A 23,775-nucleotide genomic window follows, 5' to 3' on the forward strand; every position below is an offset into this window, starting at 1 on the left:
AGTAATTTTATGTATGATACCTTCTGCCCGTCTAGCTGCTAACCAATGCCTCTACTTCAAAGCCCAGTTTCAAATTAAGTTTCATTCTCAAGACAGCATTTCTAAAGAATTCTGTTAATTTAAATATGCATTCCATTAAGTATATGTGGGTTTTGTAGTACTAGTGTTGTAAATTTCACAATAACTCATGTGGTTTTTATTGCAAGTGTTGAGATAGTTTTCCTACAGCAACTTTTTATAAAGGTTTTAAAAGTTTATTACTGTTTTGTGTTTGGTGCATGTGAGCATATGTGCTGTGGCTCCCAATGGTCACAAGACAGCATAGTGGAGTCAGCTTGCTCCTGTACACGGGCTCTGGGGACTAACTCAGGTACTCAGGCTTGTGAGTCAAGCACTTCACCCAATGGGCCATTTCAACATCCTCTCTGCAAGGTTTTTAATTTCAAACAGACTGGGACTTTGCATTTCCTTTATAACTAGGTCAGCACATCAAGGACACAGGGAAACAATTCTAACCACCAAATCCTCCTTCTTTAGTAGATTGGTTTTCTTGTCATCTTCCCTCTCATCTGAACTTACGGAAGTTGGATGCACGGTTGGTGAGAGCAGGGTAGGCTGCAGTACCCTGGGAGGCCGTGGGAGCACCCGGGAGAGACATAGCACTGAAGGAGGAGGAAGTCTGAAAGTTGCTCACACCAAATTGGGAAGAACGAGTCTTGGCTGTAGCCTGGGTGGGCACCGGGTAGAGAAAAGGAGGTCAGAACAAGGGAAACCTGTGCACTTCATTTCTGCATCAATGCTCATCAACCACTGGATTCCAGACACAGCTCATCACCCGGCTCTACCTGTGGACTTCTGATTTACTCCCAGCTCCTCCTAAAACTATTTTCTTTTTTTTTTTTTTGAGACAGGGTTTCTCTGTGGTTTTGGAGCCTGTCCTGGAACTAGCTCTTGTAGACCAGGCTGGTCTCAAACTCACAGAGATCCTCCTGCCTCTGCCTCCCGAGTGCTGGGATTTAAAACTATTTTCTTTAGGTAACTAAAAGTACAAAAAGCAAAGAATTACAGGTTTAATAAAAATTATAATAATTAGCTAAGCTCACTGGGTCAAGAAATAAGGGGAAAAAAGACATTAAAATAGAATAGGGACTGATTGATAAGAGGAAGAGGTATCGGTCTAGAGTAGAACAAGAGGTCATGGTCAAAATACATTATACACATACATGAATGCATTTTAACAAACCCGTTCTTATATATAATGAGCTCATAAAAATTTAAGAATCAACAGAAAGCATGTTATAAATTGCACATGTGTTTAACATATATGTGCAAGTGCGTGTGCACAAACATAGCAGCCAGAGATCAATGTGTCTTCAGTTGTTCTTCACCCTATGTGTGTTCATGTACATCTGTAGGCCGGGCGGGGCGGTGGTGGCGCACGCCTTTAATCCAAGCACTCAGGAGGCAGAGGCAGGCGGATCTCTGTGAGTTCGAGACCAGCCTGGTCTACAAGAGCTAGTTCCAGGACAGGCTCCAAAACCACAGAGAAACCCTGTCTCGAAAAAAAAAAACAAAAAAACAAAAAAAAAAAAGAAAGAAAAAAAGAAAATGTCATGTACATCTGTGGGTAGGCGGGTGCATGTACTCACATGTATAGACGCCAGATGCCAATGTTACGTGTCTTCCTTTACTGCCCTCTACCTTACATTTTGTGTTGTTTTTTGAGGCAAGGTTCCTCTCTGTAAACTAGGCTGGCCTGCAACTCATAGAGATTCACCTGCCTCTGCCTCTCAAGTGCTGGGATTAAAGATGTGCACCACCACCACCACCAGGTTCCACCTTATTTTATGAGACTGGGCCTCTCAATGACCCTGAAACTTATCCATCTGGCTTGACTAATTGGCTAGGAAGTTCTAGGGATCCGTCTCCACTTTCCCAGTGCTGGGAATACAGGTGTGTTCTATCACACCTGATTAACTTTGTTTTCTTTTTAAACATTTTGAGTGCATGAGCACGCACACACATGTGAACACATGCATGCATGAGCCTAGACGTTAGGAGATAACATGCAGGAGTTGGTTCTCTTTTCCACCGTGGGGTCTTGGGGATTACCATCAGGCTTGAGTGACAAGCACTTTACCACAGAGTCATCTCCCCAGTCCCCAGTAGAGTTTTAGAAATGAAAACCAGGGCATCATTGTCCTCAGTCTGCATTCCATCTCTTCCAGATTCTGTTCCTAAAAGAGTGACCTTTTCCTTCGGACAGGAATATATGTGTATTACAGGACAATGTGGTGATGGCTCTCTTAGGGAGTTCACGCTCACACTCAGTTATATCTTTCTGAGTGCCTTTCTTTTGCTCTTGAATTTTTTAATAAAAACTCTAGATCTGCTTCAAAAAGAAAAGGAAAAAAAAAAACTGGAAAAAGATGAAGCCTCATTACTAAGCTCACCAGGAGACTCATGGCTGATACTTTCTTTGGACAACAACTTCCTGCTTTTATTTTCTTTTGCATTTGTTTTTGTTCTTCCTTTTTTGAAACAGTTTACCTCGCTATGTGGCCCAGGCAGGTCTTATGTGTAGGGACTGAAGCTGTGCACTGTCACACCCAGTGTACTGTTTATTGACTGAGAAACTAGTCATTGTCTCAATATTTTTTATGGAATCATAATTTCTTCTTTTTTTGTTGTTTTTCAGGGTTTCTCTGTACAGCCCAGGCTATCCTGTAACTCACTCTGTAGACCAGGCTGGCCTTGAACTCACGGAGATCCTCCTGCCTCTGCCTCCTATATGCTATGGTTAAAGGTGTGTGCCACCACCAGAGTGGAATCATAATTTCTGCAAACATTTGTAAATACCACAATTTTAAAAATAACTCCGAGGGAGACAATATATGTATGCTTGATTATATCAAAGCCCTGAAAACTATGGCAGTAACTGTCTTCAACCTCAATGCTCATCCTGAACAATAGAGAAATGGATCACCTTCTGTGTATTTTTACACAATTCTGAAGCCTGGCTTGTTTTCATTTTTTTACTTTTCTAAATATTATTTATATAAGAGAAATAAGCCTAATATATTCACTATATGTTATATACATGGATACAATGCCAAAATTTTCACTATTTTCACAAATAAACAGTCGATGAATATAATTACTAATTTTCTACTTTGGTACTGTATACACAATCCTAAATGAAGACAATTACTAATTCTCTACTTTGGTACTGTATTTCACAGTCCTAAATGAAGAAAAACTCTTTGAATTTGCTCTAAACAAGCCTGAAATCACAGTAGTTTAAACTGTTCTGACTTAAGGTGAAAATGTGAAAACCACAGGTACTAAGAAGATTTTTTTTTTTTAAATCTTTGGTATTATAATCATGTGGTTGCTCTCAACAAACATGAACATTATAAGTAAGATCAAGAGAGGGATCGGAGAGGAGGTGTCTATGACGACAATAATAAATTCACTTATAGGGAAAAAAAGACCCCAACAAACAAAAACAACATACCTGGGCAGAGAAGCCTGGCCGGGTACTAGGGGTCCAAGTTGGAGCTGCTCCCTGGGTAGGGTTGGAGTGACGAGAAATCTGGGCCAACATCTGCCCTGCAGAAGATGACGGCTGGACAATGGTTACAGGAGGGCTCAGACCACTATTCCTAGGAACAAACAGACAGGTAAAAGATTAAAAGGTGACCCTATCAAGGAAGCTATGAAACAAAGGACAACCAAATTCTAGCCCTAGATCCCTCTGATTCCCTTGGAGTTAAGGAAAACCTGATAAATCTGAAAACCATGAAGAAAGACTGACAGCACACACTGACCACACAGAGAGCCTACAAGGCAATAGGACAGGTGCAAGGAATAGGCGGAAAAAGCAGCTCCTTTGTCTCACCCTAGGTCTAGTGAGTTCTACTGCTTTGTCTGAAACGACCAGAGAAAGCAAGGGAAGAATGACATGCGGATTCACCAACTGAATCCTGCAGAGCCCTGTCAAGCAGCACACACAGATGGGCTCACCTGAAGTTCTCTGCCGGCCGGGGGGTAGGAGGGAATGAGCTGCCCTGGGAGAATAGCTGTTGGGTGGCAGGGGCAGTGCTGGAGGAGATGCCTTTACTCTGATCTGTGGACCAAAAGGAGTTGGGGGAGGGCCATCAAGGGGCTGTAGTATATAGTTTAATAAATTCCTATTTACTAAGAAGTACGTAATTTAGGTGGAAGTATGCTGGAAGACTACTGATTGGGCAGTAGCAGTCCCATCAGTGATGACAAAATAGACTGTAAAAGGAATCTGCAGAAGAAAGCTGTACCTGCACTGATGTTGGGATAGATTTCTGAAAACCTTGGATCTCTGTCCTGGGCAAAGAGACCATCTGACTTTTCAAGGGGCTTGCTGTGTTCTGCTCCTGTAGTTGCCACAGGCTGGACAGAAACCTAGGGAATAAAATAATGAAAACAATCAATAAATGGTTAATGTAGCAATTCAACAGCATTCAACTTCATATTCTCACTGATACTGGGAGTTTTTAGGATTTATTTTATTTTATTTTACTGAGACAGGGTTTCTCTGTAGCTTTGGAGTCTGGAACTTGCTCTATAGACCAGGCTGGCCTTGAACTCAAGAGATCGGCCTGCCTCTGCCTCCTGAGTGCTGGGATTAAAGGTGTGCACCAACCACTGCCCGGCAATGTTTTTTATCTTTTTAAATTATGCATGTTTGTATACACATACACACATGAATACAGTGCCTCCTGAGGTCAGAGGCATCAGACCTGGAGCTAAAGTTACGGGTGGTTGTGAGTCACCTCACCCACTGTAGGTACTAAGAACTGAACTTGGGTCTTCTGCAAAAGTGGCTAACTCCCTTAACTGCTAAGACATCCTGCCAGCCTCGAGATACATTTTTAAAAAATGTTCACTTACCAAAAGCTACGGAGAAACCCACCCTGTCTCGAAAATCCAAAAAAAAAAAAAAAAAGTTCACTTTCCTCTTAAAAGAAAAAGACACACACACACACACACCTGGGAATGGTTATAGCTGGCTAGCCCGTCTCTTCCTGGTACCAGATCCAGTTCTGCCTGCTGCTGCTGCTGCTGCTGCTGCTGCTGCTGCTGCTGCCTGTTATGTCAAATGCCAGTGTGGGAAGGCAATGGGGAAAAAAGATTTTTGACAAAGAATTTGGAGAAAAGGCCTTTAAAAACATAAAACACATAAAGCAACAGTAAAAATATGATTGCACATCACTATTTTCTGGCTAGTGACTGCTCAAAACATAATTACTTCACCATTTCTTACCTGGATGCCAGCTGCCCTGTACCCATCTCTAGGGATAAACTGGTTGTCGGACCTAGCTGTGACCTCTGAATTGTGTTAGAAAGTGTAGGCCGTGGTTCCTGGCTAGTGTTCCTAAGAAAATAAAGTAGACAAGAACACAGAAAGGGGAAACAAGGAATGACTCATATAATAAATTCCACATACTGACCTGTAATGGGAGGCAACACTAACAGATCTTTACAAAGTGCAGTCCCATAGGTAGCCTATGACCTTGGTTTCAGCAAAAAGACGTATGTTATGGACTACATGGTACTAACTGAAACATGGCTAAGAAACAAGGGTTTATCCTGTTTTTATTTGTTGTTCTGAAACAGCTTCAGACAGCCCGGGCTAGCGTAAACTCACAAGTATGGTGACTTAGTTTCTGATCACCTGCCTCGACCTCCAAGGACAGAGATTACAAACATGCACCATCACATTCAGTTTATGAGGTGCTGGGGATCAAACTCAGGGTCACATGCATGCTAGACAGGCACTCTACCAACTGAGCTATAGTCCCACCCAGCAGGTTTGTTTTCTAACTCCTTCAAGCTATTTGATTCCTGGGTATTGTGAATATGTGTGTGCCCATATCCCTAGTTTTAAAAATTTTAAGAACTAAAAATTAAAACAATTTTATCTTTTTGCTTTTTTAAGACAGAGTATCTCTATGAAACCCTGACTGTACTGGAACTCTCTAGGTCAGTGGTTCTCAATCTTCCTAATGTTAAGACCCTTTATTACAGTTCCTCATGTTGTGGTGGCCTCAATCATAAAATTATTTTTGTTGCTACTTCATAATTGTAATTTTGCTACAGTTAAATTGTAATGTAAATATCCAATATGTAACCCCTATAAATGGGTCATTTGACCCCAGGGGTCATGACCCACAGGTTGAAAACCACTGTTCTAGGTAGACTGGGCTGGCCTCAAACTCACAGAGATCCGCCTGAGTACCACTATACCTTGTTAACAATCTGATCTTTAAAAAATAAGTTCAAGCCAGGCACGGTGGTGCTCAACTTTAATCCTAGCACTTGGAGGTCTGCAGAGGCAGGGGGATTTCTATAAGTTTGAGGCCTATGTAGCATTCCTATGCTACACAAAACTTGCATAGGAATATTTACGCTTCATCCTGAATAGCCGAATAGTAGAAATAACCCAGTGTCCATCAACTGATAAAGAGAATGGGCTCTCCATGTTTATTTAGTACATTACACCTGACAAAAAGCTATCTGGAACTGATACTCACTTGCAAAAGAAAAATTAATTTTCTCCAATGGAATCTCATTAGATGTATTAACCACACTCTCTTCAAAGTAGGATCATTGTCTATGAGCGGCTGGCCAACATCAAGTGTACTCAGTGGTATTTTTGTAGACTTTTTGTCTCATATTGCTCTGTTTGGGCATTTTTTATTTGCCTTATTTGTTTTTTGATATACGTTTTTATTTCTGCTTGTGTGGGGGTAGGTGTATGTGTGTGTGTGCACACGCATGCATTAAGAGAAAGGAAAGAAAGGGTGTGGAGTTAGGTAGGTGGAGAGAACTAGGAGAGGGGGGAAGTGTGATCAGAATATAGTGTATGCAACTTTAAAACAAAAAAATGCTACGTACATAAAATGGAGCATTAATTCACAGCACCAACAATAAAATGAGGTACTAACAATATCACATGGTTGACCCAGGAAACAGTGAGACCACTCACAAAGGAACCATCCTGTGATTTACATATCTCTAAAATAAGCAGGTTTATAGAGATAGTGAATTAAGAGTTTAGAGGAAAGGGGAGAATGGACGATTTTAGTGGGTAGGGATGAAAATGTTCTGAAAATAGACGGTTCTACGAGTTACATGACTATATAATAAAGTAAAAACAGTTCCTGTGTCATGGGTGGGATATATAGCCTGTGCAATGTAGTTAAAGAAAATGTTTTAAAACCCTGAGAGCTAGGGGCTGGAGAGATGGCTCAGTTGGTTGAGAGCACTTCCTGTTCTTGCAAAGGATCCAGGTTCAGTTCCCAGGACTCATGTGGCTTCTCACAACTATCTCCAACTCTAGTTCCAAGGGATTTGATCCCCTTCTGGCCTCTGAAGACATCGGACACATACGTAGTGCAGAAAGATACATGGAGGCAAAACACTCAAAACTGAAGGCTTGGCATGGTATTGCATACCTGAAATCCCAGAACTCATGGGGCAGAAGAATAGAGATTGCTGTGAGTTCAAGTCTAGCCTGGTCTACTTAATGAGCTTCAATCATTCAGGACTACATAGAGAAGAAGCCTTGTCTCAAAAAACCAAACAAAACCAGACAAGACCAACAACAACAAAAAGCAAGTTCAGAGAAAGGAACAAAAATGAATAAAATTGTGTGATGCGACCATGCTCTGCAACAAGACCTGACTCATGGATCAACTTTAATCCGTTGCCTGTTTTATATATGAAAATTCCAGGAGACAGCCATGTTATTTCTGTGTCTGTTTCACAACAGCAGAGCTGGGCAGCTGCAGTAAAGAACATATGGTCCAGACAAGGCTGAAGCATTTATCGTCCTGTCCTTCACAGAAAAGTCTGCCCAACTTTGTCCTAGATAAAAATCTTCCTAGACTAGAACTAAAACAAAATCATGGAGGCAAGTGGAGCACACCTTTACCTCCGGCATTCAGGGAGGGAGGTAGCTATCTGTGAATGCAAGGCCAGCCTGGCCGACAAGTCAAATTCCAGACCAGCCAGGACTACACACCAAGACTCTGACTTAAAAACAAATACAAAACCCTTCCAAAAAATCCTGAGGTAGGGAAACAGTTCAGTGGTACAGGAGTTTGCCTACTTTCTGCAAATCCCTTGGTTTGACCATTAGCAGCGCAATAAGTAAATTAACTAATAAAGGAAAATAAAACTATTACTAAAATAAAACCTAGAAAATTGAAATGAGAATCTTTCCATCTCAAGAACTAATCTTTAAATTACTGTTTTATTTGCACCCTCTTACAGAAAGAAAATAAGTTCACTGAGTAGACTGCGTCAGCAGCAGGTATGGGCACTATCCATAGCATAAACTACTGCTGCTTATTAAAACTTCCTCTACCGTGAGCCAGTAGACGGTTTGGTGGGAAAAGGTGCTTGCTCCCAGGCTGACAACATAGGTTCATGCTTGGGCCCCACTTGGAGAAAGGAGAGGACTACTCCCACAAGCTGTCTTCTAATGTTCATACATGTTCTATTCCATGCCAGAGTGATACACACCAATTACTAAATGGCTGTCAACAGTAAACAGAATCTACCTTACTCTCTGCCTCAACTATATCAAATTCTATAGAAAGCTGTTAAGTGAGGACTCTCAAACTAATGGTATTTTATAAATCAAGATTGACAAGAAGGCCATAAGGTTAAGACTTGCTCTCTCCCACCCCACCCCACCCCACCCCACCCCACCCCACCCCACCCCACCCCAGGGGTGGCCACAGGAGGAATAACCCAACATGAGAAAAAGATAGAAGAGTACGTACTTCACATTGGTGTTGGTACAGATAATATACTCAATTTCATCTGAATAAGGGTTTTGGAACGTAAATGAGCTGGTTCTCATCCAGAGCCATTCTCGGTTCTTAGATCGAAATCGGAACATGACGGATAGCACCTGGCCTTTTAATTTCACCACCTGAAAGGGTTTTCATCCATCAGTGGACTTAAAGAAAAGTAATAACCGTCCCACTTTTACAACCTCAGGACTCTTGTGTTGTTGTCCTTGAAGCACCAGTCTTTTTCAATGGTCAAACAAGAGGAAGAGGAGATTAAGGGGATATATATATATCTATCAAGTATCTTCCCAGAGCTGCAGACTGCATGACTGTACAGTCAGGGGGAGCACAGAAGAGACTGTCTCCATGTTTCCTTTTCTGCAGACACACTAGATGAACTGGCTTTGTAAGTCTATACCAGGAATTCCAGTTTGGTGACACCAAATACATTTTACACATTATTTACCAATCCCAGCTATTCTACTCAAAACTTGAGAATTTTGGTTTCCATAAAACCCTACACACAGGAAGCCTTAGTTTTGCTAGAGTTTTAGTTCCTACTCTTACAGAACAGAAGACAATCTTTTAGTCCTCCATTTCTAATAACAGCATATTAGCAATTAATATTTATTTTTTATGTATCAAATGCTGGGCTGTATGTGCCTTACGGCATTACCTTATTTAACCTTCTCACAAACTCCTATCTCTAAGTATTAGTATAGCCACTGTATCAGTAAGATCACTACAGAGACTTGATTAACTTGTAAAATATAAAGAATAGTTATCCAAAGCCAAGTCCACTATTTTCACGAGCTCAGGCCTGAAAATTACAATTAGTTACAAGTGAGTTAACCTTCAGTTATCTATAAAAGAATTCTGAGGAAACTTTCCTGCTATGATCTAAGGTCAGTGAAACAAGTAATACTTAAAGTGCTTTGAAGATAATTTCTTGGATACAGTTAGTTGAGTAGAAGATAGTAAGTAGCTAAAGCCCAGCAGAAACACCTTGGATTTTTATCTAGTTTCAAAGTATTATCATTTTCTATTTCTTAGAATATAAGCTCAGTATAAACTATAGTATCCACCACAGTGCTCAAATGAACACTGACCAGTAAGTATTTAGAACAAACATAAGGAATTGGGCAAGCCGGGCGGTGGTGGCGCACGCCTTTAATCCCAGCACTCGGGAGGCAGAGGCAGGCGGATCTCTGTGAGTTCGAGACCAGCCTGGTCTACAGAGCTAGTTCCAGGACAGGCTCCAAAACCACAGAGAAACCCTGTCTCGGAAAACCAAAAAAAAAAAAAAAAAAGAAAAGAAAAGAAAAGGAATTGGGCAAAATATGTACTCAGACCCAAACCAGGAAAAATGTTACCTGTTGAAAGCTGTCTCTTAGAAGCTGTTGATCTTCAGGATGACAAAACTCTACAATATTCTTTCCTAAGAGCTCCTAGGAGGAGAGAGAAAAGTAAAATGTACATCTTCCTGTCAGCTAGAGATGTCAATGTTATTTCTTGCCTTTATCCTACTATAAACAGGTGTGTGGAGGGGGAAAAGGAAACAAACAGAAGACAGAAGCAGAGCCAGTGAGACAGTGCAATGAGTACTTGCCACTAAGCCTGGTGACTACATGGTGGAGAACTGGCTCCTGCAAGCTGTCCTCTTAGCTCTAGCTGCGCTCTAAGGACATGCACGTATGCATGTATTTGTAGGCCACAACACAGCAGCTGAAAACAAAGGGCCTTTCTTACAAAGTCATCTTACTGTCTGTCTTAATGATAGCAGTTTAGAGGAGAAACTTTTGTCAAGCAAACCCTATAATCTCAGCATCTCAGGAGGCTAGGACATAAAGATTTCCAGTTTGAGGTAGGGAGAGAACCTATCTCAGGGGGGAAAAAAGACGGAAAGAAAACCACACATAGATAACATTCATACCTTGTAAATATGAAGACTTGAGTTTGGTCATTAGAATATGTGTTTTCAAAAAGGTGGGGGAGTTGAGGTGAGACAGAAGAAATGGCTCATCCCTTAAGAGCACTTCTTGCTCTTGAAAAGATCATACACCAAGCAGTTAAAAATGAAGAGCCAAGTTGTAGGATTTACAATCCCTGAACAACAGTTCCTATAAAGTAGCTGTTATCAAGACAAGTGTTCTAACCATATAAACCCAGTTCCAGGGAATCCAAGGCATTCTTCTGCCCTCTGTGATACCAGATAAACACATGGTACACATACATATTCAGGTACTCACACCTACACATAAAATAAAAAATAGCTGGGCATGGTAGTGAACGCCTTTAGTCGAAGCACCTAGGTGGCAAAGGCAGGCACCTAGGCCTGAGCCTGAGGCCAGCCTGGTCCAAATATATAGAGTCAAGGCTGAATAGTAAAACACTGTTTCAAAAATAAAAAATAAAATCAAGTCAAGTGTGGTACATTCTCACAATTCCAGAGGAACCACAGACAGGTGAATTATGGGAGTTCAGAGGCCAGAAAGCTTAGATAGCTTTTCAAGTTCCAGGCCAATGAGAGGCCATGCCTCAAAATGAAAAAGACAAATGGTACCCAGTGACCCCCAAGGCCGTGCCCTGGTCTTACCTATGTGCACAAAGACTTTCTTCTAAAAGCTTATTTCCAATTTTAGTTCTTAGCATTTAGGGCTCTGAGTTGATTTTTGTCTATGGTATGATGATTTTTAGGGGTAGTGGTGCATATAGATCTGATATACTCTACTTGTTACATCTTTTCCCCTTGAAATGTCTTAGCACCTTTGCTGAAAATCCAATGACCATGAATGTAAAAAAAGGCTCTCTTCTGGCCTCGTCATCAGAGCAGATCAGTAAGTTAACACCTCCCTACAATAATGCCACACTGCCTTGACAAAATCTTGACAGGAAGGGTTGGATCAAGATGTAAGTAAATCCTCCAACTTAGTTCTTCATTTTCAAGATTTCTTCTTCACTGACCATTTCTTACATATACAGCCAGGCTCATACAGATCACAGAGGTCATGTATGTCAGGGAGAGTTAACGGATCTACTGCATGAGAACATTCTAATAACCAGTGCTACACTTACATTTATTATAGGTTATTATTCCATTAGTAATTATATAAATTACCTAAATGAGAGTAGCTATACTAGAATAATTAAAATAAATATTTTAGAATTATCTGTATTAATGTCAGAAATAAAAAGTAAGCATACATTTATACCCACTATTTCCATGTGGTTTCATAAACTATATTTCTTTATATGGGGTGACAGCCTTGGTAGGAAGTTGAGACTAGATTTTGCTATTAGTAAAGTAGGAGCATCTCTTTCCCTGAACTGGACTTCTATATTTTGATCGTCCCTGGAATTACATAGCCATGTAACCTCAACACTAGCACCAGAAAGCAAAGGCCTCAGTATCAACAATGTAGCAAGGCCATTCTCACCTGTGGCTGGTAGCCAACAGTAGCCACACAGCGATGATCTACAAAAGTGAATATCCCCTCAATGTTGTGTCGGGAGATGAACTCTGTTGGTTGGCAAATGTTACTCATGTCTGTACAGTTGGGAGAACTAGTTACCTGAGAGTGGAGAGAGAAAATGAGCCAAAATAATACCATTACTTACAAAAAACATTTTCAATCCTCTTAAGAGTATCTGTGTAGATATGAGACTACCAGATTTAGGAACTTATGTTTCCCCCAGAAATGCAAAAATGGCAATCCCAATGAGACGCATAAAGTCTAGCTCTACTCCTATACATGTTTTCTTTACTACGTTAGTAAAGTAAAAAAATATATGAATGCAACTCTAAACTAGCTTCCTGTTATTTGGTTGGCCTGTGTTCATTATTCAGAATGGTTCAAGTTTCTGAGAAACTTAACTGTGTTCAGGAAAAGAATCAAAATCAAGGTGCTAGAGATGGTCGAATGGCTAAGGACACTGGCTGCTCTTCCTGAGACCCTGAGTTCAGTTCTAGAACCCATATGGCAGGTCACTTGAATCGAAATGGGTTAGTTTAAGTCACAAGAGCTAGCTAAAAACAAGCCTAAGTCTCTGTCATTGGCTGGGAGCTGGTGGGACAGAGAAAGACTTGTCACATCTGTAGTCTAAACCGGGGCACATATTTCCAAAAAGGACCTGAGAAAGTTTAAAAAGAAAAGTTCCACACACAAACACGAAGCCAGATAGTTTCCTAGTCTGCAGTCTCTTAGGTGGACCACATCGTACAGAGGTGCAGTTCCTGACTGCTGCCTGCAGGCCTGAGCCAGCCAGCTCCAAGTGCGGAGCCATGTGGTAGGTTTCAGGATGGCTCACATGGTCAGAGAAGGCTGTGGGTACACAGTGAAGCAGTCCAGGTTAGAAAACCTTTAAACAGATACAGCAAAAACTGGGTATAAACAATCATAGGAAAATCTTTAAAGAAAGAGTAAAGTAATACAAAGGAAAAATGCTACATAAGGAGGGGAAACACACAGAGCGTCTGGATCCTGTGTGGTGCTTTGCCCAGTTGAATTTCATGAATGCTGATGAGTGAATGGCAGCTGCTAAGACAATGGATTATGGAAGGGACTGCTGAATTAAAACAGCACGTGTGTGTGTGTGTGTGTGTGTGTGTGTGTGTGTGTGTGTGTGTTAGAGATGTACTGGCATTTGAATGGAAGTTGGGGAATGTGTTGTACTGGGGAAGGGGTTATGCCTTTGTTTCCACAAAAAATAACAAGTTGTGGTTTTCTTCAAAATTAATAAAGATCAGATTTGATTGGGGAGACCTCATGAAAATCTTGGCTGTAGACATAAAGAAGAAACCAAGAAAGACTACAGGACAGATGACATATATGCTGATCCCTCTACTATGGGAACAGCTCTGAGACTGGATGATACATGATAAATCTTGTTGGCTACAGAGTCCTCATGGCTTATAATTATATGTCATCCTTTCATATGACATGGATAGAGATTACATTGGTTATATAGTCCAAATGGACTTATAAAGTTGATAGATGCCTTCTACCTGCTAAAACATAGAAAAAATTATCTTTAAATGACTTGTGCACACCACACATTCCAAACTTGTATTAATGCAGATATATGTTACCTTTAAAAGTTTATGCATTTTTCAGAAAGAAACAACAGGACCAGACCCCAATGAAGACAATTAGGCCAGGTGATCCAGCCTCTCAGAATGCCTCTGCTTGCAGTTTCCTCAAAATTCTGCATCAGAGCAACTGCAAAGCTGCTAGCTAAGATAGTCCAGCCTCACAGACTACTTCAGCCAAGACTTCAGGCAAGCTCTACACTTTTCCATCATACAGACACTAAACAAAAAAAACAATACAGCTAGCTCTCCCAGGACTTGACAATTATACTAATTTTCTCAGGGTCCCCTAAAGATGCCATTGCCCCAGACAACAAGAAGCAATCTAGAGAATATGATGCCCACAGTCCTAAGAGGTAGGATGGGTGGTTTTTGGTCATTCACTGGGTTATGGATGTTTGTCACTGTTCAGTGGAGTTGGTTACAAGTAGTTGTTCATCGTCAGGAACAAAGCTGAACAAAGGGGATTAGATTGAGGAACTCTTTCTGAAGGGACAAAGGGGGGGATGTAGTATAAAAATGATTAAATAAAATGGTGGATTAGTGAATCTACTTTTGAACAATCACTAGTCTCAAATATTTTACATTGGTATGGATTTTTGTATATTGATAAAAAATTAAGGTTATTTTTATTATACTTTATATATGCTTCTAATCTTAAGGTATTGTATCTATGTGGCACATTTAAAAACATAATTTAAAGTTTTAGTTCCTAAAAGTTATTTAAGATATGAAAGACATATTAGTAGTTAGTCATCTATAATAATCAAACTTGTAGTCTTATTAGGTATGTTTTCAAGATTAAAACAGATATATTTAGATAGACAGAAGGTCTTCAAACACTTCAAAGATGTGTAAATGCACATGGCATTTATTTTCTTTTTATAATTTTTTTTAGATTTATTTAATTATGTATATAGCATTCTACCTGCATGTGTCCCTGCAGGCCAGAAGAGGGTACCAGATCTCATTATAGATGGTTGTGAGCCATCATGTGGTTGCTGGGACTTGAACTCAGAACCTCTGGAAGAACAGTCAGTACTCTTAACCTCTGAGCCATCTCTCCAGCCCACACATGGCATTTAAAATGTTTTAATGATATGAGACTTTTTTCTGACAGGTGAAACACATATGCTTCTGGCAGCACTAATTTACTTCAAAAGAAGATAAGCATCAAAGAAACTCCATATGAAATCTGCTTCCCTTATGGTAAAAAGCTAGCAAAAATTTGGGCAAGAAACTGCCCTTGCTGACAGTATACTGTCCAAACTGGACAAGCAGGTGCAAAAAAAAAGGGGACTGTCAAACCTTGCTAAGACAGGGCAGGACAGTACTTCAAAATTCCCTGTTTCCCAGAAATGTCTATTACGACATACTAGGCCTGTAGGCCAGAGGTAGATGCCCCAACATTACAGAAGAACTTTGGGCAACTGTCTAGGCAGCTAGATATCCCGTCACTAGGTAATATTACACCCTTCTAAGGTCTTTGTTGAAGTTAGTCTAAGACCTAAAGTTTTCCTAAGTTATGACAAAAGGCAAATGAGGTATAAAACTTTACACTCACAAAGATAAGATAAATAACAGAGCATTTTCTCTAATTTTGCCAAATACAAATGGACAGGATAATGTAACTGCAATTCTTACTAGATAACTGCTTTGTTGTATATAATTTTACTATGTTAAAAGTTAACGACTTTCCTTTGAAATTAGACAAAGTGGGAGAAATGCTGTGGAACAATTTTTGTATACTGTAAATATGTATTACTCTTACTGGTTAATAAAAAGCTGACTGGACTATAGCTGGGCAGTAAGAGATTGGGCAGGAGAGCCAGACTAGGATGAAACTAGGGAGATGGGCAGAGTCAAGGGCTGGAGAGATGGCTTAGAAGAGCACTCACTGATCTTCCAGAAGACCCAGGTTCAATTCCCAGCACCCACATGGCAGCTCACAATTGACTGTAACTCTAGTTCCAGGTAGCTGACAACCTCAGACATATATGCAGACAAATAAACAAACAAACAAATAAGAGGGGTGGAGTCAGAGGAGACACCATTAAACTGTAGAGTGAGCAGAATGGGAAGTATATACATTAGGTAAACGAGCCCGGGGGCAGCACATAGATTAATAGAGATGGGTTATGTTATAAGAACTAGTTAAAATGAGCCTAAGCCTCACAACCATCTGTAATGAGATCTGGTGCCCTCTTCTGGCCTGAAGGCATGCTTGCAGGCAGAATACTGTATACATAATAATAAAGATAACATAAAAAATGTTATAAATTTATATCTATATATGTCAAGCATTTATAATTAATATTAAGTATCTGTGTGGCTATTTGGGAACTGGATGGTGGGACAGAAAAGTCCACCTATACAAGTCCTAGCACCCATATGGCAGGTCAAGTGGTACACATACATGCAAGCAAAATACCCATAAACAAAATAAAAATAAACTTTAAAAATATTTTTTAAAATCTATCATAAGGCATGTAATAACAAAAGAAAACCAATTGTACTTGTTTTGCACAGGGACAAAAGAAATTAACCAGAAATGGAAACGTAACTACTGCAAAACTATAAATAACAGAGTCAAGCAAAGCCTGGCATGGTGTTGCCTTCCTAAACTCCAAGCTCTCAAAGGCTAACGTGGAAGGATCCCTTGAATCTATAAGCTAGAGGTCTACACAACACAGGGAAGTGTCAGCAGCAGTATCAACACCCTCTTTCACGCTCTTGACTTTTGGCAAATCTGAGAATAAGCAAGGTTTACTATAAATAACATATTTTTTCAGATTTTTAGATTTATGGATTTTTTCTATGTATTCACAGAGTAAAAAGTCCTGCAAAGATTTATTTCCTGATCTGAAAGGAACATAGATGTGAAGATTCACACTTGCCTGCAACCTGCCAATGGCCACTAGGCAGAATTTGCTCCCCTGGCCAGCCTCTGGGTCATCGTCTGGGAGGGAGACACCTTCGTGAAGGAAAACAAGAATGACTCAGAGATCTCAAACTCAAATCCCTTTAAAGGCAAGTGACTAAAGGTTCACCAATACATTTCAGGATATATTATACCAAATCATAGATAAGGAAACTGATGTAAAGATCAAGTAACTTACCATAGGTTAAACTGCTGACATAATGCCAGAAAGAAAATGCAGGTTTTTCCAAAACAATGTTAATTTTTTCTTAAAATTTTCTTAAAAACAGGAGTTGAGAAAAGGCTCAGTGGTTAAGATCACTGGCTCTTCCAGAGGACCCAGGTTTAATTCCCAGCACCCACACAGCAGCTCAAAACCATCTCTAACTCCAATCCCAGGGGATCTTATACTGTTTTCTGGACTCTGAGGGCACCAGGCAAACAGGCGGTGCCCAGACATACATGCAGACAAAACACCCATACACATAAAATAAATAATAATTAAAACGTCTCTCGGGGCTGGAGAGATGGCTCAGAGGTTAAGAGCATTGCCTGCTCTTCCAAAGGTTCTGAGTTCAATTCCCAGCAACTACATGGTGGCTCACAACCACCTGTAATGGGGTCTGGTGCCCTCTTCTGGCCTGCAGGCATACACACAGACAGAATATTGTATACTAAATAAATAAATAAACAAACAAACAAATAAATAAATATATTTAAAAAAAAAACTTGTCTCTCTTTTCTCTGCATTTCCGGCTTCTGTAAATGCCCATTTCCCAATAACACTCTTCCAGTGGGGAAGTACTAAAGAAGGTAAGATTTGGAAACTCTTTTTTTTTTGTTTTTTTTTTTTCGAGACTTTGGAGCCTGTCCTGGAACTAGCTCTGTAGACCAGGCTGGTCTCGAACTCACAGAGATCCGCCTGCCTCTGCCTCCCAAGTGCTAGGATTAAAGGCGTGTGCCACCACCGCCTAGCCTGGAAACTCTTGATAGCCAACGTAAAAAGCTGATTTTGCTAGGCATGGAAAATCAAGTCTGTAATCCTGACACTTGTCAGGCTGAAGTAGGAGAGCACCTTCTTAAGACAAAACAAAAATCTGATCTGAACACAATACCACCTTTGCCGCATCTCTGATTTAATCTCAAATTCAAATAAAAGTATTCTACTCACATCTACACTTTCCAGAGAAAAGTCCCCTTTTAAAATTACTGCAATCAAGAAATTTTCCATTTACTCCTCAAAGCCTCGCTCCCATTTCAGTTTGCCCAAATTAATTGCATGACATTCTAATGTTTCCAGCTGGGCATAGTGATGGCACACCTTTAATCCTAGCATTTAACTGGCAAAGGCAGGTGGAACTGTGTGAGTCTGAGGCTAGCTTGGTCTATATAAAGAGTTCCAGGATATCCAGGGTTACATAGTAAGACCCTGTCTAAAGTAAAATAAAATTCCAGTGTTTCTTTGCCACAATTGCTTAAAGACATAGTATTTAGTGTAAAATATTATGAATTTGGACATTTTAAAACTATAATATAATAGTTACTTGGTTATTTGTTTGTTCATGTTTGGCAATTCCAGGAAGGGGTTGAAATGGGGAAACTGCTTGAACTCAGGAGTTCCAGGGCAGCAATAAGTATCTATTTTATATATGATATTACATACTAAAAAATGAGTAAGTATCAGCAATATACTTTAAAAGATTTATTTATTTTTGTGTATTTGCCTGTGTGAGTTCAGGGCACAGAAGAGGGTATCAGATCCCAACAAACTGGAGTTGTAGGTGGTTGTAACCCAACATATGGGTGCTGAGAACTGTACTCAGGTTTTCTGCAAGAGTAGTCAGTGCTCTTAACTGCTGAGCCCTCTTTCCAGCCTTTTTTAATGTTTCCAATGACACATTCAGGAGGAAAAAAAAAGCCAGGAGGTAGTGGCACACACCTTTAATCCAAGCACTCAGGAGGCAGAGGTAGGAGGATTTCTGTGAGTTTGAGGTAAGCCTGGTCTACAAAGAGAGTTCCAGGATAGCCAGAGCTGTTACACAGAGAAATCCTGCCTAGAAAAACCCCATCAAAAGTTTTTTTCTTTTTAATTGACAATTTTCTAAGTAAGCAAGTGCATCAAGAGAGAAATTGTGACATCACTTTCTTACCTGCTGGAGGCCAGGCCTTGATGTAGCCTGTGCAGTGGACCACCACAAAGTGAGGTTCTCCATCCTTCACAGAGCCAAGGCCATTTCTGGAAGAGAGAGGAAACAGGGGCATGTTCTACGAAGTCAACTTGTCCTCTAAAAGCATTCATTCATCCACTTATTTACTTATCCATTTATTAGTACTACTATATGTATAAGTGTGGGGCTTTATATACCACCTAAAACCTGTGGAGGTTGGCAGTCAGAGGAGAAAACAACTCCGCGGAATCGAGACTTTCCATCTTCCCTTTCGTGGATCGTGGGGACTGAACTCATTTTGAAGCAAGTGACTTTATCTGCTAAGCCATCTTGCTGGCCCCATTTGCTTGTTTATGTATGTATGTATGTATGTATGTATGTATGTATGTATGTATGTATGTGGGGGGGGTACATGGAAGTCAGAGGACAACCTAAGAAAGTCAGTTCTCTCCATGTGAGCTCCAGAGACTGCCAGTTGTCAGGGTTGGCAGCAATTACCTTTATCAGATGAGCCACCCCAGAAGCCCAAATTTTTAGGGAAACAAAGTCTAAGCACCTTTAACTTCAGCTTCCTGGAGAGCCAGAAAACTATCTACTCAGTGCCTGCTCTTTCCCACCCCCAAAATAGCCAAGTTTTTAACCCCTGTTGAAGTAAACCACACCATATAACAAAAACACACACACACCAAGAAAAATAGATAAAGTAGAAGCAACTTTCTTAAACAGAATGAGCAAGAGAAGCTTTTAAGTTCAGAAACTGGACACACACCTTTAAATAATAGCAGAACTTGGGAGGCAGAGGCAGGTGGATCTCTGTGTTCAAGGCCAGCCTCGGCTACAGAATGAGTTCCAGGAAAGCTAGGGCTACACAGAGAAACCTTGTCTCGAAAACACAAAAATAAGAAATAAGCTGAGAAACACTGCTAGAAAGTAAGTAACAGTGAGGTAAAAGAGAGAGAGTGGTTAGCTAAAGTAAACTCCGTTTTCATTGCTAGGGATTTTACCTGCATCTATTCCTCAAAAAGCTCAGTCTATTCATGGAAACTGGGTCCACGGAGCTATTGCCACACCTGTTTTGAAAGACAAAAAAAATAAAATTTGCAGGGCTATGATAAATAACAACAGGAGGAAAAGAGATCCAACTATATATATAAAACTGGCAACAACAAGGAAGTCAAGATGACTTGTCAAACTAATATTTTTATTGTTTTGTTTAATTGGAGACAGCACCTTTACGCCTAGGCTGGCCTGGGAATATCTGAGGCCCAGAGAGTGCCTTCAACTGACCCTTCCTTCTGCCACCAGTACCTGAGTGATGGTATTTCAAGCACGTACCAACACACCAACTTTATATGGTGTTGGATATTGAACCCATAGCCCCATGCATTTAGACAAGCACTCTACCAAAGATGTCACATTTCCAGACCAGTTAAAAACACACATGTCTGCATATATAATTCATTTATTTGGTGTGTGTGTGGGGTCACTGTGTACATGTAAAGGGCAGAAGAAAATGCAGGGGAGCTGGTTCTCTCTCCCCACTATGTGGCTTTCTGCCTTTGAGACAGGCTCTGGATGACCTCAAACTCCCTGTCTGCCTGCCTTTAACTGCCAAGCGATGAGATTACAGGTAAGCACCACCATGCCAACAATTTAGTGGACTACTTTAAAAAACTGTTTTTAATAGTATTAAGACATAAAAATTTTACTTTTTTTAGGGGGAGGGGCATTTTGAGACAGGGTTTCTCTGTAGCTTTGGAGCCTGTCCTGGAACTTCGCTCTGTAGATCAGGACGGCCTCGAACTCACAGAGATCCACCTGCCTCTGCCTCCTGAGTGCTGGGATTAAAGGCATGCGCCACAACCACTGCCTGGCCAAAAAAAAAAAAAGTTGTTGTTTTTTTTGTTTTTAAGAGTATTAAGACTTTTGCTTAGCCACGTGGTAGTAGCAACATACCTTTAACCCCAGCACTCGGGAGGCAGAGGCAGGCGGATCTCTGTGAGTTTGAGGTCAGTCTGGTCTACAAGCGCTAGTTCCAGGACAGCAAGGACTACGCAGAGAAATTCTGGCCTGAAAATTCAAACAAACAGAATAACAATAAAAACAAAATAAAAAAAAAACCTTTTGTGTATCCCAGGCAAGCATAATACCACTGAGCAGTAAGTCCCCTTTTCTATTTCATTTTATTTTTTAGAGATAGAGTCTTATTATGTAGTTTATGCTAGCCTAGAACTGATGATCTTCCTCCCTTGGCCTCCAAGGTTCTAGGATTACAAGCATGCACTACCAGATCTTGACTGTTTCCTTTAAGACAAAATCTCACTATAGGCCATGCTGGCCTTATAGAAATCCTCCTGCCTCAGCGTTTTAAGGGCTGGCAAAGGCCTGTGCCACCATGCCTAGCTTTTCACTTCTTTAAAAATTAGAGAAGCCAAGCATGGTGACATATATGTAATGCCAGCACTCGGGAGGCAGAGATGAGCAGATCAGGAGCTCGGGGCTACCTACCTTCAGGTACAGTAAGTTTGAGGCCAGTCTAGGCTACAAGAGACTCTCAAAACAAAACAAAACAAAACAAAAACAGAGGATAAAGAAATGAATGGGTAAATTTTAGATAGACTTAAACATTAAATACATAATATTTAACACTAAGTATTTAAATACATAATATTTAATACTAAGTATTTTCATGCTATCAATCTAGCTAATCCTTATGCCAACGTTTTTAAATTTGACAATAGTATCTCCAGTATTAAGTGATGAAATCAAGGCACCATGTTTCATAATATCAAAACTAGAATTCAAATCCATGGAATACTATGGATCAAAACAAAGCACATGGAACATAGAGGCAGGCAGATCTCTGTGAGTTTCATACCAGTCTGGTCAATATAGCGAATTTCAGACCAGCCAGGGCTACCGAGTGAGACCCTGTCTCTAAATACTAACACTCTGTCAAGTATAATGGTATACTCTCTCTACACCCAAGCTACTTGGAAACTCAAATGGGAAGATAACTTGAGTCCAGGAGTTTGAAATAAGCCAGGACAACATAATATGATCCCATCTAAAATAAAACAAACTATAGTAATCTGAATCCTAAACCATTAAACTAGATAATATTGAAATTTTTACCTTTGCCAGGAAATTTTTTTAACTCCATTTCTCTTAAACATTCTCTAAGTAGGATATAGTCTATCTACACTATGCAATCTGAGCTTATTTTTTGACTTTCATAAATGTTTTTTGGCACCAACACTTGGGAGGTATAGGCAGGAAAAGCAGAAGTTCCAAGGCAGCTGGGTTACATAAAATTCCATCTCAAAAGTCTGAAAAAACCAAAACCAAACTAACAAAAGAACACCAGGCCTGATGATGCACACCTTTAATCCCAGCTCGCAGGAGGCTCTCTGTGAGTTCAAGGCCAGTCTGGTCTATAGAGCAAGTTCCAGGACAGCAAGGGCAGAAACCCCATCTCAAAAACAAAAAAACAAAACCAAACCTCCCAAAACAAACAAACAAAAATCTGAAAAACATAACCAATGAGATGGCCTATCAGGTAAAGGCACTTGCCACACAAGTCTTAGGACCTGAATTGGATTATTTCAACCCACATGGTCAAACGAGGAAACCACCTCCAACAACTTGTACTCCAACCTCCACACACGAGTCCACATCCACATATATTATCATGCAAGCACAAGGTATCTTTTTAAATCTGAAAAACAACAAAAATGCCTATAATCCCAAAACTTAGATGCTGAAGCATGTTGATACTGAGTCTGAAGTCTGAATACATGTAAGTGGGAGAGGAGTAAGGTCTTAACCATTGAGCCATCACTCCAGCTGCCCCTTCGACCTTGATGCTTGAGACAGAGTCTCTCCAATAGGACCTGGGTTCACCAATCTGGCTAGGCCTCTCCAGAAATGGGATGAGCAGAGTGATCATGTCCAGCTTTCTCTGTGAGTTTTGGGAACTAAATTCAGTTTCTCATGCTTGTACAGAAAGCACTTAGTATTGAACTATCTCCTCAGATTCTCTATCCAGTTTTTTTAAAGACTTATTTTTATTTTATGTGTGAGTATTTTTCCTGCATTGCACAGTTGTGAAATAAAGTAAGAATACAGAACTAAGGAGAAACACAGGACCTATCAACTATGCCATAAAAATACAGAACTAAGGAGAAACACAGGACCTATCAACTATGCCACATTAAGTGTTGTTTCTCTAAGGACTATTTAGAACTATGACAAAACATCAGGTTCTTGAGAATTAAATATAACCCACTGTGACCAGGAACGTAGCTCTAGGAATTCAATGTTAATGCCTTCGACAGAATGGAAGCCTCAGCTGCTCGTTATTCCTACCACAACACAATCCCAACTTCATACTCACCTCATCCGACAAATAAACGACCTCCTGGAGCCCATACACATCCTCATGGAAGACTGCTGACCTTCCTTTTTCACTGTTCCAGTCTTCAGATCCAGGATTCGCCCTGGAGGAGGATGTGGAGAGCAATCTGAAGTTAATTCTTATGACTGGAAAAGGAGGAGATACAGGAGGCAAAGGAAGCACCCTTCCCTGCCCTCCAGTCGTCTTGCTTATGATAGAGATGCTTTTCCTTTTTAAAGCCACAACTACTCCAATCCCCATCTAGGACTCTCTGTCAGTTCTAAGACAGCACTGGAAATGTCTCTGGGCAAGGCAGGAATTTCCATTCCAATACCGGAGGAAGCAAGAGGCACTGCGTG

The 23,775-nt window shown here is 40.4% G+C and overlaps 1 protein-coding gene across 3 annotated transcripts in view; it reads right to left on the bottom strand.

The window, feature by feature from the left end:
• The window catches only part of Arnt (aryl hydrocarbon receptor nuclear translocator), a 69,592-nt gene that overhangs the window by 2,990 nt on the left and 42,827 nt on the right, over positions 1 to 23,775 (bottom strand). For 2 of the 3 annotated variants that reach the window (XM_075978162.1, XM_075978161.1), the window contains 13 exons: positions 23,417 to 23,519; positions 20,025 to 20,090; positions 19,003 to 19,088; positions 16,830 to 16,906; positions 12,281 to 12,415; positions 10,217 to 10,291; positions 8,832 to 8,983; positions 5,303 to 5,413; positions 5,029 to 5,125; positions 4,317 to 4,440; positions 4,027 to 4,129; positions 3,518 to 3,665; positions 580 to 727 (listed from right to left, as the gene is read on the bottom strand). In XM_075978162.1, coding sequence (XP_075834277.1) covers positions 580 to 727; positions 3,518 to 3,665; positions 4,027 to 4,129; positions 4,317 to 4,440; positions 5,029 to 5,125; positions 5,303 to 5,413; positions 8,832 to 8,983; positions 10,217 to 10,291; positions 12,281 to 12,415; positions 16,830 to 16,906; positions 19,003 to 19,088; positions 20,025 to 20,090; positions 23,417 to 23,519 — 1,425 coding nt within the window. The remainder of the gene's footprint in view (positions 1 to 579; positions 728 to 3,517; positions 3,666 to 4,026; positions 4,130 to 4,316; positions 4,441 to 5,028; positions 5,126 to 5,302; positions 5,414 to 8,831; positions 8,984 to 10,216; positions 10,292 to 12,280; positions 12,416 to 16,829; positions 16,907 to 19,002; positions 19,089 to 20,024; positions 20,091 to 23,416; positions 23,520 to 23,775) is intronic. The other variant, XM_075978163.1, reaches the window with a different exon arrangement.

This window comes from Microtus pennsylvanicus, chromosome 7 (genome assembly GCF_037038515.1).
Source record: "Microtus pennsylvanicus isolate mMicPen1 chromosome 7, mMicPen1.hap1, whole genome shotgun sequence".
Taxonomy (NCBI): Eukaryota; Metazoa; Chordata; class Mammalia; order Rodentia; family Cricetidae; genus Microtus; species Microtus pennsylvanicus.